General features: G+C 42.2%; 3 protein-coding genes across 4 annotated transcripts; 1 reads left to right on the top strand and 2 right to left on the bottom strand.

The window, feature by feature from the left end:
- Window positions 1-1,790: 1,790 nt before the first annotated feature.
- On the top strand, window positions 1,791-16,525 carry nol6 (nucleolar protein 6 (RNA-associated)). Of its 2 annotated transcripts, XM_084552189.1 has the most exons (26): window positions 1,791-1,922; window positions 2,229-2,453; window positions 2,579-2,695; window positions 2,787-2,966; window positions 3,065-3,233; window positions 3,341-3,475; window positions 4,282-4,445; window positions 4,559-4,679; window positions 4,796-4,854; window positions 4,942-5,043; window positions 5,137-5,252; window positions 5,563-5,740; window positions 5,953-6,075; window positions 6,635-6,783; window positions 9,820-9,895; window positions 10,288-10,428; window positions 10,613-10,730; window positions 11,021-11,175; window positions 11,707-11,870; window positions 11,981-12,133; window positions 12,251-12,348; window positions 12,526-12,650; window positions 14,496-14,585; window positions 14,698-14,898; window positions 15,876-15,977; window positions 16,163-16,525. In XM_084552189.1, the coding sequence occupies exons 1-26, from the start codon at window positions 1,884-1,886 to the stop codon at window positions 16,310-16,312; spliced, it is 3,450 nt and encodes a 1,149-aa protein (XP_084408315.1). In that variant the 5' UTR covers window positions 1,791-1,883; the 3' UTR covers window positions 16,313-16,525. The 2 variants fall into 2 exon arrangements, with proteins under 2 accessions (XP_084408315.1, XP_084408314.1); XM_084552188.1 differs by lacking the exon at window positions 1,791-1,922 and having other exon boundaries at window positions 2,103-2,453.
- Window positions 6,790-9,812, bottom strand: LOC311493498 (E3 SUMO-protein ligase ZBED1-like). The gene is made up of 2 exons (XM_084552190.1): window positions 8,127-9,812; window positions 6,790-8,014 (listed from the first exon to the last, which is right to left on the bottom strand). Exons 1-2 carry the CDS (start codon window positions 9,618-9,620, stop codon window positions 7,454-7,456), a joined length of 2,055 nt encoding a protein of 684 aa, XP_084408316.1. The 5' UTR covers window positions 9,621-9,812; the 3' UTR covers window positions 6,790-7,453.
- Window positions 12,667-14,476, bottom strand: LOC311493499 (cocaine- and amphetamine-regulated transcript protein-like). Its single transcript, XM_084552191.1, has 3 exons — window positions 13,226-14,476; window positions 13,019-13,102; window positions 12,667-12,925 (listed from the first exon to the last, which is right to left on the bottom strand). The coding sequence occupies exons 1-3, from the start codon at window positions 13,367-13,369 to the stop codon at window positions 12,818-12,820; spliced, it is 336 nt and encodes a 111-aa protein (XP_084408317.1). The 5' UTR covers window positions 13,370-14,476; the 3' UTR covers window positions 12,667-12,817.
- Window positions 16,526-17,477: the final 952 nt, after the last annotated feature.

Below are 17,477 nucleotides of genomic sequence, written 5' to 3'. Positions count from 1 at the left end.
AGTGATCAGTCCTTGCCCTCCACCAAAAACTGATGTCAAAAGAAAGCAGCAGGTTAATTTACCTCGCAAACCCATTCCAGGTAGAGTACTGCCACCCTTATCTTGCCCGACAGACAGAAAAAATGTGGGGGTAGAGAGAAAATTGACGAGGCAGAAGAATTACCAACCCATACCAAAGCTTGATCCTCTCTGCTTGCCTCAACACTGCGTTTTTCCTCAGTATGAGGTTGTGGATAGCACCTGTTCAAAACCAAATACCAAGAAGAAACAAAGTGTACTACCCCGACTAGAAACTAAATATAACAACCAACACACTGACTGTACGGTTACCCCACCGAAGCCACTAACCAGCTCCAAGGAACCTCTCAGAAGGTTTCAGGGGACTAATAATGATGTTGATTGTGTGAAGGAAGTGTATCCTTCTAGACAAACAAAGAAACAGCTTGTGTTGCCCAGCCCTGATTCAATGCTCTTCGCCAAGGATGTTTTCTTGGATGTCCGGTCAGTTGAAATGAACTCTCTCATTTTAGACAGTCCTTCCCAGTCTACCAAGCTGAGGCCTATACGGCGTAATCCATCTGTGCCATTATATTCTGTTAATCAGGTCACTGCTGGTCCACCACCTACGGTCACCCCACTGTTTCTGTCCAAGAGCCATGACCTCTGATTGTAAGATTTAGTGATGATATATGTCTGCAGTTGAGTGAACCAGACAGTATTGAGTTACACTGTATCATAGGAGTATAGTACCTGATAAAATAGTAATTTGTATTAGTTATCATTTTGTGTATTTACTGCTGACTATAAGCCATATTATCCCCTACAGAGAAATTAGAGTAAGTCACTTATTATATGTAAAAAGAAAGCTGTTTGCTCTGTCAATGCCTCTCACGAAATAGAATATTTTTTATTTTCATGTTTGTTTCCAGTTTTGTAACCATCCTTTTCATATGCAAAAATAAACAGTTCCTGTTTGATTAAATTGTGTGTATCACTCCTGAACTGTTACCTGAAACCCAAAACTATTATGTAATTAGGTCAAACTGGACTTGGATTCACATAATATCTGTGTGCTCATACAAGTACACTACATACACTATGTGCATCCGTTTGTAATTCATACGTCCCAATTTGCACACACATTCACAAGTGCCAGTTTATAAGGTATACAGCAGTGTCAGTTTTCCATACCTTCATTAAATTGTTGTGGAGAGGCATTAATTCAACCACATGATTGTTTTGGAGATTGGTTGTAGTGATGTATTGCAGACTACTGGTGTTTCTGTTATTTTGGTCGATCTATTTATATTAATGAAGGTAGGACAAACAACAAAATCTCCTCTCTGTATGAATTGATTCTACTAAACATCTGTATGTGTAGAGATTAGGGAAAATGTAAATAAATACATTTAAATATTTTACCTTATTTTGACAAAAACATGTTTACTGCATGTGTTTGTTTTGCTGTCCCTGACACATTAGAGGTATATACTAGGGTTATTGTGGTTGTAATACTAGGGTTATTGTGGTTGTTGTCATTCTTCTTCTTCTTCTTCTTCTTCTTCTTCTTCTTCTTCTTCTTCTTCGTTAGTTTTTGCAGTACCAACAACTAGGAGCACGCCGCCACACCGCCACCTACCGTGAACAGGCTCCGTGCTCATTCAACCTATCTTGTTGAACCCAATGGGGCGGACCTACAAACAGTCAACCAATCAACATTCACTCCTACACATTCTAAACCAATCAGATTGATATTTTGCTATTTTCCTTGGTAGCATGTTCAGCTAACCCTTGGCACATGTGAGATCGCAATGAAGGGAAAGCGGTGTTGATCAAAACTTTGAAAATATCGCATTTATCACCACGTCGCAAACAGTTCAGACATGAAAAAGAAGCAGAGAGTTGCAGAGGACTCGGCAAAGGTAAGACCGACAACGTTTATGTGGATTTTTAGCTTCTCGGTGGCTAACTCCGACTTAACATGACAGTTTAAATCACTTGTTCAGGGGTGTTGATTGCATGCTTTGCTTGGAGTCGTGCATTTACTTTTCTTTATTTGCTAGTTTATGGTTCTAAATCTACAAGCGGTACAAATAAACTGTCTTACTGACTTAACCTTCAGTAACACACTGCTTTTGCTTAGTGTTTATTTAGACCACAATTCTGTCATAATAAATGTACTCGTTATGAGACAAGTGGAGTCAAGCTTCTGTTTTCTCGTTTTGCAGATGGTTCCCTCAGACTCCTCTCATGAGGAGGAGGAAGAGGAGGAGAATGAAGCTCCAGTTAAAGCAAAAAGGAGCAAACCCGATGATGCTGGGGAGGAAGAGACGGTGGTCTACCACCCAGTGAAGCTCTCCCGAAATGATTTGTACAGACCTCCCACAGCAGAGGAGCTGAACCAGCTGAAAGAGGCTGAAAGCCTGTTTCACTGCAGCCTGCTCAAAATGCAGGTGAGATCACAGGCGGAGAAAGAAATTTAATTTGGTCTAATGCCTGTGATTTCATATTATTTCATGATAAAATACACAATACACACTCATGTCACTCAATATCCATGGTCTCTCACCAACAACAGATGGAGGAACTGCTGAAAGAGGTGGTCCTGAGTGAGCGCAGGAAACAGCAAATCGATTCCTTCGTTCAGACGGTCACCACGTTGCTCCAGGCGGTGCCAGCCTCCCCAGAGGTTGAGGTAAGCAAAACTTCATGATTGAGGCTCAGCTCTATTCAGTAAATACAGGCGTGTGTAACCGTAGCTGTTCTCTTTCTCTCTGTGTGTTCAGGTAAGTGATGTTTCCTGGCTGTCCGGTGCAGTAAAGGTCCCTTTTCTCCTGATGCCCAAAACAACAAAGGGCAAGTTCCACATGGCACCCCCCGCTTCTATTGATCTGATCGGGAGCTATCCTCTGGGCACCTGTACCAAACCAAACGTCATGGTGGACCTGGCTGTCACAATCCCAGCTGTAAGTCACGCGCCTTGTTTTTATTTGTTCGTTTATTTGTATTTACTTGAAACGAAGAGGTGCTGACATCTTCTGTCGGCTCATTTTGCTCTTTTTAGGATGTCCTTCACCCAAAAGATGTCCTGAACCAAAGGTATCCAAGAAAGAGGGCCCTCTACCTGGCAGGCCTGGCCCAGTATCTCACATCCTCCCCTGACATCGGCACCATGCGTTATTCCTGTCTCCATGGGAATCGACTCCGACCTGTTCTGCTGCTGACCCCTCCAAGTACTTAAGTTTTGATTTCCTACATGATCTCTTTAGTTTACGTTGTATGGACTTTTTCTGGTTATGATATGTGACACAAGAAATGTTGTGGTTTCCCGTCCCTTCAGATAAAAACTCTTCCAGCTTCACTGTCCGTGTTCACGCGTGTCCTCCTCCTGGCTTCTTCACTCCTAACCGTTTCCACCCTGAGAGGAACAACATCCGGACAGAGTGGTACACTGGACTGCAGAAAACCCACTCTGGTACGGCTGTTTATTTATAATTTATTTATTACAATTCATGCAGGTTGATCTTAAGATGTGTACACCCAGGAAGTAACTAAAAGTGATGGGGCATCAGGAGACAATGGAACATTAATAAAATCCAGTGTGTCGTGTGGACGGGGCTTTAGTTTTTATCTGTGCTGTTGTAGAACTGTGTTTTTGGATGTTATTTGACCAAGTCTAACCTGATCTTGTGTGTTGTGTTTTATAAATGATTTGCGTAATGATATGTCTACCTTCTGGACAGCGTTCTGCTATTGGCTGAATCTTGTGAAGAAGGATCTTTTTTATTAGATCCTGAAATCATCCACCACAGTTGCATTATTTGGACCTTTTATGGCCTGTTGATTCGGCTACTCCTATTTTTCCTGCTCTGATGAAGCCTTTAAATTTGCAGAATAGGGATTTCCATCTGCACCAAGAGCTCCCTTTTCAGTAACGATTTCTAAATGTAAATGCATCACATGTAATATCCTCCATCTGTCCATGAAACAGCCTTTGAATCAATTGTCCAATGACATTTTGTGTCTTTGGCTGCTTTCTGAAAAATAGCGTGCTACATATTAAAAAGTTCCTCCTAGAGTAATTCCTAAACCTTTCATCCGATTTGAATGTGAATACCCTAATATTAAAGATGACTCTCTTTGAGCCCAATTTAAGCCCATGTTCTATGTAATTCTAACTTGAATATGTTTTGCTAAATGATTGGGTCAGTGTCAGACATATATGGACCTAATTGCAGCCAGCAACACCTCAACAATTTTTCCTTGCATGCTTTTTTACAGAGACCAGCGAACCTCCCACTCCACATTACAACAGTTCTGTTCTGGGGGATTTACTGCCCAGGGCCCACCTCCAGTTCCTTTCTGCTATCAGCTCCCAGTGCTCAGCTTTTGCAGATGGGGTGGCCTTGCTGAAAGTCTGGCTACGTCAAAGAGAACTTGACCGGGTAGGAAACTTGAAGCTACTCTACCACTTACACGAAGTTTTATTCCTTCTTTTTACAGGGTATTTTCTTCTCTGTTTATCTCACATCTGTGTTACTCTCTTATTGTCTTGCAGGGCACTGGTTGTTTTAATGGCTTCCTGGCTTCTATGCTGTTGGGTTATTTGCTGATGACTCACAGGATCAGTAACACCATGACAGCCTATCAGCTGCTTCGAAACAGCTTGAACTTCCTGGGTAAGAAAATCTTAAGTCCACTCAACCACTTTATTTAATGGTAATTTTTGTACGTAATTTACTTTTTGTTTATTTTGAAAATCTTGCAACTTACCAACGTTTCATCTAATCTTCAGCATCGACTGATCTGACAGTGAACGGAATCAGCCTAGCCAGAGATCCTGACTCTACAGCTGTGAGTGGTCTAACTCAAATTACAAACCTGCGGTTGTAGTTTATTCACCCTTCCACTGACCTCCGTGCCTTTTTCTTTTGCCTGCAGCCTTCTGTTGCAGAATTCCACAATGCTTTCCAGGTTGTGTTTGTCGACCCATCGGGACACCTCAACATGTGCGCTGACATGACCGCTTGTACCTACAAACAGGTATTTAAAAACAGGGCTATGTTTGGACACAGGATTATTTTCCCTGGTGAGATAAAGCGAGTGGTTTTTGACTGTTTTCAATTTGGTTTCCAGCTGCAGCACGAGGCGTCTGTGTCGATGCAGTTCTGGGACAACCCTACAGTGGATGCGTTCCACAGCCTCCTCATGACCCCCAAAACCATGATAAGGACAAGCGACCACGTATTCCAGTATGTGTGTTTCTATCTGCTAATGCAACACCAAGTAATCACATCCAGCCCGTCATGTGCACAAAATAGGCGATTATAATTTTCCACTGTCTATATTAACTTCTCAGTTATAGAATGTGGGTAAATACTGTTTAAAGACATCCTTTCCTCATACTCATAGTAACTGAGGTAATAATGAATATAATGGGAAAAGAAATACCCATATACTGAAATGACACATTAGTTTTCCTTTTGGTGCAGATCTCTTTCCAGTTCTCATCCTTACAGCTCTTCTGCTTCTGTGTGTCTCTCCTCTTCATCTCCCACCCAGGTTATGCGAGCTAGTGAAGCTTCAGTCCAGCTGCAAGAAACTGAATCTCCTCAGTGAGCTCATGGACCACAGCGGAAACTATGTCCACACTGCGCTCCCTTTTATTCTGTCGCTGCTCCAGCGAGGGCTGGGCCAAAGGATTCACCTCCTCACCCACTCACTCTCTCCTGACCCTGAGGTGATTTATTCAAATACCAAAACATGCTCACTGACTTATTTTTTTAATTGTTTATAATTATAGATTTTATTTGAAGCTACTGCTAACAAAGTCTGGATAGAGTCAACGCTATTTTTTATTCAAAGCTAACTTACTACTTTTTGTAAAAAAAATAAATAATAACAATTTGAATCACTATCTCTTCAACTTGCTTAATTTTTGTTTCATGACAGTGGTCTGTGGAGAGTGAAGCACCAAAATACAAAGCTCAGCCTCCCCTCTCCTTTGGTTTGCTCTTAAGGCCGGAGCTTGCAGCTTCTGTCCTAGAAAGAGGACCACCAGCAGACAACCCCAAGGTAACCTTACATGTAGCTCTTTGCTGGACGTGTAGGGCTTTATCTCTTGATTTATATTTCTGGTGGTACACGCTACAAGGACGGAGCACATTTATTTCAGAGTTTACTAAAATTATTGTTTTTCTATAAATGAATAAAAATGCAAGAGTGCAGTGAGCTGCAGCATCAAACAAATGCTGGCTACCTGCAGGCCTCTCTTGGTTGATGTTGCCTTCAGATGGAACCAGTGAGCTTGTGGCTACAACATGGGAAGTTTTGTACACTCTTGGTGTTGAAGTGGCAGCATCAGCCATTAGGTCGTGAAAACACTGCTGCTAGGTAACATTTGTCATCCAGTAGGTACTGAAGCAAACAGTTTAATAAGCCAACGATCAGATATAGGATGTAGGATAATGTAATGTAGAAAATGCTTTTCTTGTAGCTGACAGAAAAGGTGAATCTGTTGCATGTTAGCGTAGACTTTGCACTAACGTTGTTTTGTAGACATTTTTCCCATCCTCTCTGTGTTACCGTGTTCGTGTAAGGAGTCATTCTTAACAGCTCTGCCGTGTTCTGCTAGGCGGCTGAATTTCGAGAGCTGTGGGGCCCTCGTTCCGAGCTGCGTCGCTTCCAGGACGGTGCCATCACTGAAGCCGTGCTGTGGGAGGGAGAGAGCATGTGCCAAAAGCGGCTGGTTCCCAGACAGATCATCACACATCTGCTGCAGCTGTACGTATTTTATTTTGGCACAGCTTACTCAGAGCACAACACTAATTACATCAATACTGGTAGCAATACAGTGGTTAGTGTGGTAGGTTAAGTTTCAAGCTGTTTTGTTAATACATATATTCATATATATTCCACCTTTTCTCCATAGTTTTTATTTAACCTGTAACACAGAATTCTATTCAAGACGTAGGTCTGTGAAGGTTCTCAGTCATCCAGGTCATGGTATATCCAACAAAGGTTTTTTGAACCTTTGTTGGATATTCAAGACATACAGTACAAAAACACAATGCCCATGTTGAAGGTAAATGAAACACTGACACAGCTTCCTCCTCCAGACATCCGAGTATGTCTCAAGATTTTGTAATCACTGCATGTCTCCTAAAATATGGCTGACAGAATTTTATCACTGGCTCACTGTTTTAGTGTCGGCCAGCAAGTTCAGTGAGGTGATCAGCTGGGTTTCAGTGTTTGAAATTACCAACAACATACAGTAACTTGAGGAGTGAATTTCTTACTTTCTTACTTACTGGATATAATAAATATTAGTTTATAGCACTGTTCACACCAGCAAGTACAATATATTGGCAATGGAGGAGTACCTATTTTCTTAATACTCCCATCTTCCCCATCCTGTTATCTGCACAGTTTATTAATCTCCATCATGTAAGGGTTATGGTGCAACTTGTGCATTTCTGTTTACAAAGATCATCATGTCAACATGCTCTGGGTTCAGTCGTGTGCGCATTGTTGCAAATGTTTGTCCAGGATCTGATAATAAAGATGGCAGCGATACCCCAGGTACACACAAATAGTGTCTGGCCAAAGTGGCCAGTTTGGGGAACCTAGGTCCATTTACCCGCCACCACTCCAGAGGGTTGATGTCCAGTGAGGGAGCAATGTCCCTCAAGTAGTAATCCACCTGAGCCTCGGAGTCGGTGGCGTAGGAGGAGCTGTAGTTGTCTCCTAGCAGCAAGACCATGGTGTTTTTGGTCTCGGATCTCATTTGTGAGGGCATAGCCACCTGGCTAATATCAGGTGTGACCAGGGTCTCCTGTTGTTCATCCTTCATGGCCACTGCAGTAGTTAGCACATCTAATTTTGAAACTAGTTCATGCAGTTTAACCTTTGCAGCCAGTCTCCCTGCTGGCGTCAGGAAGCTGAGATGTTTGTGACGAGGGTCCAGCATCGAGGCAATCAGAGCTGGTTTTGAAGCCAGTTCGTTAGAGTCAACCTGCGAAAAGGAAACAACATTGAAAAAGCATTATATAAAGGACACATAGATTGTTTATCATGGCAATGTGTTTCAAAGCAGAAATGGAAATACAACACTAGTTTACACCTACTTCCATTTGATTTCTGAGTGACTTCTGAACTTTGAGCTTGAACTCTGAGACTTGTTCAATATCGTTCTCTTTGGGCACAAGGTGAGTCTGAATTAGACTGAACGTGATTGGGTAGATGTTTGAAATGGACACTTCTGTTTCGGCAGATATGACCGTTGTCGCCCATTTCAGTGTTGCCAGCACAGGTGTGAAATTCTCAATTATTTGCCAGTAGTCATCTTCAATCTCCAGGCTGTGGGCTTCCTGTCTGTTGGTGATTGCGCGATCAGAAAGCACAGCTTTGATTGCCCACCGTTGCTCAAGTAAGCGCTCAAACATGTCGCAGATAGTGTCCCACCTCGCCTTGTTTGACTGAATAAGCTTGTGCCTTGGCAGGCACATCTGAACTTGCTTGTGCTCCAAGGCCTCACTTGCCAGCTTGTTGTGATTGAAATGCCTGACTAGTGTCCCTGCAGCAATGACGATACGGACTAGATCCTCACTCAGCCCATCACTGACCGCTACCTGCAGTGTAGTGGCAAAGCAAGTAGCATAGTTCCAGGTGATACGGCCACAAGCTTGGGCTGAGAAAATGTCCTCTGTGTTGTTATGAACACATGCAGTGACTTTACCAGAAATACCCCACATCTGCACGGTGCTGAGAAGCTTCTCTGTGACGCTGTCTGTAGTAATGTGGCCGTTTGATGAAAGCTTGTGTGTCTGCAGCACGGCCGACCTCCCCTGCCAGTCTTCTGTAATGTATGAACAGGAAATTGTAATATACCCCTGAAATGGGAGGGCTGTCCAGAAATCAACTGTGAGAGCTACCTTCTCCACTTTGCTCAGCTGCAACGCAAGCTCCTCCATCTTCTCATGTAAATGGCCTTTAATAATGCGTGTAATATCAGCTGCAGACGGCATTTTATAATTCTGCACAGTGTATGCAAGAAGCTCACGGAAACCATCACCATTAACCACAGTGATTGGGAGCATGTCCTTTTCAATCATCCTGGAGATCAGTTCAGTCACTTCTGCATGTGTTGCCAGAGACACACCATCATTGGGTATGGCGTCCGGGTGCTTGTTTTTAATGTGGTACATCATGGTGGTGGTGCTGCTCCTGTATTTCAGTTTTGTATCGCACATTGTGCAGTGAACCTCGTCGTCGACCTTGATAAAAATGTCCCAAACAGAGCTTCGCCTCAGGCGTTTCCTCTCCCCATAGTCCCGATCATGAGTGGCGGTGGTCGTGCTGGGTGCCATGGGAGAAACCTGTATGATGTCCGAATTAGAAACACTCTCCTCCTCGATACACTGAACTGTACAAATCAACGGTTTCTCGTCTTCATCTAACGCTGCCGTGTTGGGATGATGCCTGCTCACGTGGCCCATCATGGTGGTGGTGGCTCCGCCGCAATACTTAAATGTAGTGTCACATTTCATGCAGTGGACGTAGTTTCCAACTTGTTTAAAGCAGTCCCACACAGAGCTCCGTCTCCTTCCCGCGCGCTTCATACCTTGTGCTGACCCAAAGGTTAGCTACGTTAGCAAGCTAGCAAGTGGTGACAAAGCCGATTGCAATTGAAATAAATTACTGTTTGGTCTGTTTCATTTAAACATTTCTCCTAGACGAAACGGCAGCGACGACGAGGTGGTCGGTTTAAAGACGAAAGCTCATTTAAACATGGAAAATAATGCATCTCTTATCCACCAGGCATGCAGACATCCCCGAGTCCTGCGTCAGATATGTCGGGGCGCTGGTTGATGATGTCATCAAAACAGGAAGTGAGGTAAATCGTTGCGATTGAATTGTGATTTATTTAAAGTTTGATTAAATAAGCTTGAAATTTAAAACGCTGGAAAAACATACGGAATATAGATTTAATTTAGCTGATGAATAGTCTTGTATCCATTCTCAAACCATTCACTTTGTGTAAATTTGTACAGTGGTGGTTAAATTTTTTAATAATCCTTTTGAAAAATACATTTTAAGTAAATAATAATTTAGCAACTTAAGTCATGCTTTAATTTCTGGAATTGTTGTAAAGAGTATTATATGTATATATACTTTCCTATATATTTATACTTGTTATTTAAAATCATCAGAAGAGGGTGTCAGTGTTTCTTCCCTAAAATATACTCCATAATAATGCGTTTGTCCAATGTGTATTATGTTCTCTAGGTGCCTAGTACTGGAGAAGAGGAGAGTTTACTGGTGGTTCAGTCTTATGATGACCTGAGCAGAAAACTGTGGAGGCTGGAGGATCTGCCTCTCTCCATCACAGCAGTACAAGGAGCCCACCCTGCACTCAGATACACACAGGTGATATGTCTTGTTCTAGACAGATAACCACTCTCATTAATTCAGAAGTACTACTAGTGATAAAGTCTTTTTGCACAATTTTAGAACGCAACTACAATCCAGCTACAATTCAGTGTGCATTTTTTTTACTTTTATCTGGACTTTGTCTTCAAAGCAATTCTAATACTTGCCCTGTGCTTTGTAGGTATTTCCTCCTGTGCCGCTGAAGCTGGATTACTCCTTCTTTGACAGAGAAAAGACTTCTAGATCATTGGTGCCAAAAGAAGGGAAGCCCTGTCCTGCTTATATCACCCCTATCACAGGTTAGAGCTTCATCCTTAAGCAGCTATTTAATGGGCTGGTGCCTCTTCCTCAATCTATTGAAACCTACATCTAGACATGCTGCCACTGACGTGTAATGCATTGCTACTCTTACTGAAATATAACTTGATTTATCTTTTGCTTGTTTGCCTACATGTCGCTGCTTTGTTTGTTTCTAACTGCTATGATGACAAAGTTAAATATTAACTGAGTTTACATTTCCAGCTACTTAACCACAGACCTTCAGCTAAGCAAACTCAAAGCCAATTTATTGTCAACCATGTTCTTCCAGTGATCTGTCACATGGAGGGGAGCGGAAAGTGGCCTCACGACCGCCTCGCAATCCGCCATATCCGAGCTGCATTCCACATCCGACTGGCAGAGCTACTTAATAAGCACCATAAATATACGTGCAGACCGTGTCCCACCCACCTGGACGTCTGGAAGGTATATTTTTGAGTTTGTATACCTCAGATATCTTCAAGCTTGTAAAAAAAAAAAAAAAAATGTGCTTAATATTTAGTATCTAATTTTGAAGTTCAAGTTTTCTCTTTTCTGTTCACAGCAGTGTGTTCATTTTAGCTGTGTATTAGTTCAGTTCTGTTTTATGTAAATGGTGCCAAATGATAGCATATCATCTCATGGCACTTGAGAATAAAATAATCGCCCACCGTGAGAAAGCACATGGCGACATTCGCGAGGGAAACTGACAGAATCACACTCAGGGCTGGAGTGAGAGGGGAGTAGAGACTGAAAAGGTGTTGGATGGGTAAAGAAGAGCCATACCAGGAACAGCTGGTTCTACTTAATTGTATTGGTGCTCTGTCCAACTGGTTTTTCTAGTGATAACAACAACATTGAACACTGAGCAGGTTCACGAAGCCAGTAAACCCCAAACATGCGGTTGTCCAACCAGGGATACCTGCAGAAAAATATTTGGTCTTTAAGGGCTTTGTACATATCTCCCTTTGCTTCCAGGGCGGCCTGTTGTTTCGCATCCAGGTGGCGTACCATCGTGAGCCTCAGGTGCTGAGGGAGAGTGTGAATGCAGAGGGACTGCTGGTAGTGAGGGACAATGAGGAGGCTCAGGCCCTGGAGATGGCCACCATTCACAAGCCGCTACTCACCAGCACATTGCATGGGTAAAAAAAAAAAAATAAAATTTTTAATTCAATCCAACTTTCCCTATATTCCTTTCTGTTATCTTACGTTTATCTTTTTGTTTCTTCATACTTAATCGTGTCGTTGACAGGCTCCAGCAGCAGCACCCATGTTTCGGAGCAGTGTGCCGCCTGGCCAAACGCTGGCTGGGGTCTCAGCTCTTCAGTGACGACATCACAGAGGACACGGCAGATTTGCTTGTGGCGTCGCTTTTCCTGAAGCCTGCACCCTTTACTGTTCCAAGGTAGACTACAACCATGTTTCTTAATCGCCCCACCTCCTTTCATTTGTGGAGACACATATTTTCTCTACACTGTTTTGTTCAGTGGGTCATGTGCGTGAATTTCTCTGTCTTCCGCAGCTCTCCGCAGGTGGGCTTCCTCCGTTTCCTTCATCTGCTGTCCTCCTTTGACTGGAGGAACAACCCCCTGGTGGTTGACCTCAACAACCAGCTCACAGGCATGCACACACACAACACACACACACACACACACACACACCTTTGTCCCTCCCTATGACACATATGCCTCCTGACCTACTTTTATTTACCCACCCGGCATGTTTAAACATCCTCTCTATATGCGTCGCTGTTTCAACGCCAAGTGTAATTATTGTTTGGCTCTCTATCACGTGCAGCTGCCGACTACACAGAGATCAAGAATGGCTTCATGGCCTCCAGGGAGTCTCTGCCTGTCATGTTTATAGCAACGCCTAAAGACAAAAAGCTATCGATGTGGACCAAACGATCACCTAGTGTACAGGTCAGTAATACAAATACAAAGACACATATAACAACACATTTAATAGGTTAGCACTCAGTTCATGTGGTCAGTAAACATTAAAAAAAAAGACAAAACAGAGAATTATTCCATGAAATAAGATTACACGATTTCACTTTTTTTGTTTCAACACTCAAAAATACACAGAATCATAAACAGCGGTGTAGAAAAGAGTTGCAAGTTCTCGGCAGAGTGCAGTCGCAGAGCAGTCCAATCCTGGAGCCTTTTCTAAGTGCACACTGGTCTCCTGGGTCACACTGAAAACATACAATACCCAACTGATGTAAGATATTAATAAAGGATTCACATGTGTTGCTTTAAACAGATTCAGTAGATCATTGGACACATACCGGAGGCAGGTAGCCGTGCCTTTTTCTTAAAACTGGAAATTGATTGTTCTGAAGTCTTTTCAAAACCTCATGTAAATTACTGATCTGGAAAAGCAGAATGTAATAATTCAAGATTAAAATAAGAATATGCAGCATTCAAAATATATTTTTTTTTTTTATCTCAAATGAATGTTTATCAGGGACATAAAAACCTCAGATGTAGCTCACCAGTTGCTTTTCATTGCCGTCCTCTGCCGTAGCGAAATAAGTTAGATATTTGCTTTTGTATTCCTCTGTTTGGACGTGACCGTGGCTGAAGAGTCCTGTGGTACACAGTAGCGTAACGAAAATATACACACACATGTTCCCCATGGTGCGTAGCTGACCCAGATAAGTTTCCTGTGCTCTCTGCCCCTATGAGTCCAACTTTAACAGCGAGCCTGTCCAGCATCCCCCTTTATAACGGTGGCGGAGAGCAGGAACTTTGTGCTCTGGGACGTCCTGACAAGAGACGTCAGTGTGGATTAAATCCACTAAACTTAATCTCAATGTTCAGAATGATATCATTTTGCCTGATGCAGTTGCTCATGTTGCATTTTGTTGAACACCTATAACTCGTCCTCAGACTTGACACTGAAAATAAGTTTCCTAACCAATAATGATCCTGGCTCAGTGTGTTGTTTATTTCAATTCAACTGAATGGCCACTAGGGAGCAGATTATGATGGAGTTAATGCATCAACAGCGTTAAAATTAAAGTTCCTTTATGAGTATAAATAAAAAATAAAGACGCTATAAATAGATTTCAGGTTAGTTTTAAAGTATTTTTGCCTGGTGGGTGAACACAAAGAAAAAGAGTAGTCAAAAAATATATATATAGTTTGATGGGTTTGTTCAGAAAACCCATCTGTGGAAGAAATTAGAGGATTGTCTTAAAGGATAATCTTATTTAACTGAAGCACAAGTACCATTTAACTGTAGTATAAATTAACAAAAGTCTAACATTAGCACTAGAACAGCTAGGCTGATAATGTAAAGTATTTTTCTATAGAAAATACAGAAAATAGTGTCTCTACTATTATGCTGTAATCACATTTGTTTCTCTGGTAGGAAACAGGATGTGTGTGGTCTCCAGTATTCACACAGTTATATTTACCTCTTCAAGTCTTAATAAACAAGAAACTGACCTCGTCCCACGTGTGTTTTTATTCAGTCGTAAGAGACGTAAGGGTGTGCTTTCATCAGATGGGCTGAGACAGTAGGCGGTTCCTTGTAATACTCAAAATACAACAATTGCTGGATATTGCTCTTTACAGCGTTATTCTTGTTGTTCTTGTTTTTTTCGTGCCTGCAGTTGGTTCTTTTATGTTTTCTGAGAAATCAGTTGTTTTTAGACAAAGTTTTACAACCACAACTGTGATCTGCATATATTACATGTCGGAGTGTTTTCTGTGGCGACGTGCCGCAACGTTCAATGACTCTCTTGGATGTGCGTCCAGATGCTGCAGCGTGTGATGACGGTGGCCGCAGAGAGTCTTAAGGTGCTGGAATGTCAGTTGATGGACGGCAGCCAGATACAAGATGTCAGGGTTGGTGTCTGAAAACGCTCGTTTACTCACCACACCTATAATTTGTTGTATTAAATGCATAATTATTTAGTAAATTCACACTAATCTAACACTAATCTCTCTTTGTGTGCAGGTGGTCATGCGTCCTCCTTTGGATGTCTACGATGTTGTGATTCACCTGAACCCAAAGCAGGTTCCCCTGCTCAGCCAGGCAGTTGACCCTCCCGCCGTCACCTTCAGCAGGGGTGTAATGACCGGCAGCGTCTCCCAGTCTGGAGGGGCCCTACCGGTTATCGACTACAACCCTGTATCCCTCTACCTTGCAGAGCTAAGAGTGAGTCTTGTTTGTCAAGGGTACATTTTACGTTAAAATAAATTTGTGACCATGATAATGCCTTTTTCATACGGGAGGTCAGGAAAGATATGTTGCAGGATTTACGCAAGGAAGTTGCAACTGGGCTATGTGACTTCCAGCAGCTTCCTGACAATTAAAATGAATTACATGGAGGAGAAATACCCAGTGAAACTAGGCTGTACTTACATTGTTCACAAGGCCTTGTCATCTAAGCTTGGTCTACGTTAATGTGAAGTTCCTAGAAACCTTGTGGACGTTTCTCTGAACGGCTCTACTTCAGAAATGATATTGTCCACGTTGGGCCGTTTCTCCGTACAGTATTTTTTACACGTGACTCATGTTTAAGGATGTTTCTTGGCCAAGGATTGGACTTCTACAAACGCAGACAAATACAAACTCTTTTTTTTCCCCCCATTTCCTTCCTTCTAATCACGGTTCTGGGCAATCTCGGCGTCTAAGTCGATGTAGCGCCAACAGAAACACTGTAGGGACATGATAGCTGCCCAGTGGTTGGTATACTAACGTCACTTTAAATTGCACTACACACACAAATGGTGCATATATGGACTTCATTGTTGGTGTTAAACTTGCGTCATTCAAGGTTCAGTCACAAATGAGGGGGTGCATTCTCCAACAGTTATAGGAACAAGTGGAAAAAGTTCCTCCCGTACAAAAGCCTCGTCTGACTTCGTGTTAGTTCTTGTTTAGTTTTCTCTGTATCTCCTCACAATGTGTTGAAAGGTCACGCACTACCTTTCACATCTCCTACATGTTTATTTTTTGCAGTGTGTTAGCAAATCATCACCTGACTATTAATGATTTGTTAAAACAGTGAGTTCACGCGGATTACTAAACTATCAAACTGGATTTGGCAAATCCACCGTCGCCATTTTACATAACAGGCTTTTGTGTTTGGCTTCAATACTACCAGCTCACCTGAACTTATTTATCTCCAGGAAGCATACGGAGACCTGGCCCTCTTCTTCTATGATCCATACGGTGGATCAGTGATTGCAGTTCTGTGGAAACCAAAGGCCTTCCTCCCCGTGCCCTTCAAGGTAAAGACTAAGTCGCTCGTGTTTTCCATTTAAAAAGCATTAAGCAAAGAGCTTGTTTGGACTGCTAGCAGCTTGCTTCGCGATAAGTCTTGTGTCATATTTCTCTTTCGCCCCCATCTTCACATGTCACCACTCACCACTCTTGCCTAATGTTTCTTTTTTTGTTGTGTGTCATCGCACATCAGACATCACAGGTATGTGCTCGGAGCGTGGAGGTGTCTGGTGACCAAGCGAATACCATTCCCAATGCAGAAGCCATACTCGAGGACTTCCGGGTCCTGGGGAAGGACTTGGTCAAATCAGTGGAAGCCAAGATTGAAACATGGTCAATTTAACACAGATGCACCACTTTCAACAGATCCTTTCATTTTAGATTTAGAATGGATAGATACCTTAGAACATAAGAAATGTGAATGAATGAACTGTGGGCCTCCTGTTAACAATATTATGTGTTAGTAATATTGCTGTTAAAGATGTTTAAAGACCAGCCATGTGTCTTGTTTTGGTGAAACTGTATCATGTCTAATAAATGCATATCTACGCTTTTACATTTCAATTTGATTTCTCTTGTTGTATCTATCTTTGGATGAAACCGTTTGAGGAATATGTGAATATTTTTAGATTGCTGATTAGGTTTATGGTGGGTAAACATTAACATTAATCATCAGATAAATTCTGACTGATGAGAGCTGCAGTGATTCAGTGGTTACTCAACCTGCAGCAAATTCATCAAGCAAATCTAAAAGTAGCGTGAAAAAATGACTCAAGTGAATAATCATTTGTCAAACTGATAACTGTTCTTTCTCCAGCTTCTTGGGTGAAGGTTTGCTGCTCTTCACTTTTCTAGCGTGGTTAATATCTTAAGATTGTTGAAAGCTGGCTGGACGTGCTTCTCCGACTTCGTTGACCAAATTATGAATCAAGAAAATACGGTTAACCAGTATTAGAACTGACAAGTTGTTGCAGCCCAGTGTCCCAGTGCCTGTACCCATTTATCTTCAAACTAGTGGTTAGATGCTAAAAAGCAGGACACTGATGCAGAGACGCAGTGCAGTCTGTGCTGTGTTGTGTTGTTATACGTTTATCTGCTACAAGAACTGCAGGGACATCAAGCAGAGACATGCCTACTGTCTGGATGTAACCTCTTCATACACTTGTTGTTTGCTTCGCTTCTAAAAAAGAAATTCGTGGAAAGGGTTTGTCACACCGCATTAAATTTCTGAGAAATTTATGAACTGGTATTATAGCCACAGCCTTAAAGCTGTTGGTACACGGAGAGTAATGACTTCTAATCACGGAATGTCTATCAGAGATGATGCCTTACTTCAACAACACCATCTGTAACAATAATGCAGGAACGACACTGGCCATTAAATAAAGAAGCCGAGAAGCCAGAGTCATGCAAGCTTCCAGTTCAAACTGGCTTAGAAGAAATCTGATGAAAAAGTTACCATCCTCACCATCAGCTCATAGTTTTTGCAAGTATAGTTGTAGTATACA

Source organism: Chelon labrosus (genome assembly GCF_963514085.1).
Source record: "Chelon labrosus genome assembly, chromosome: 9".
Lineage (NCBI taxonomy): Eukaryota > Metazoa > Chordata > Actinopteri > Mugiliformes > Mugilidae > Chelon > Chelon labrosus.
This window is presented reverse-complemented; position numbering and strand designations above follow the sequence as displayed.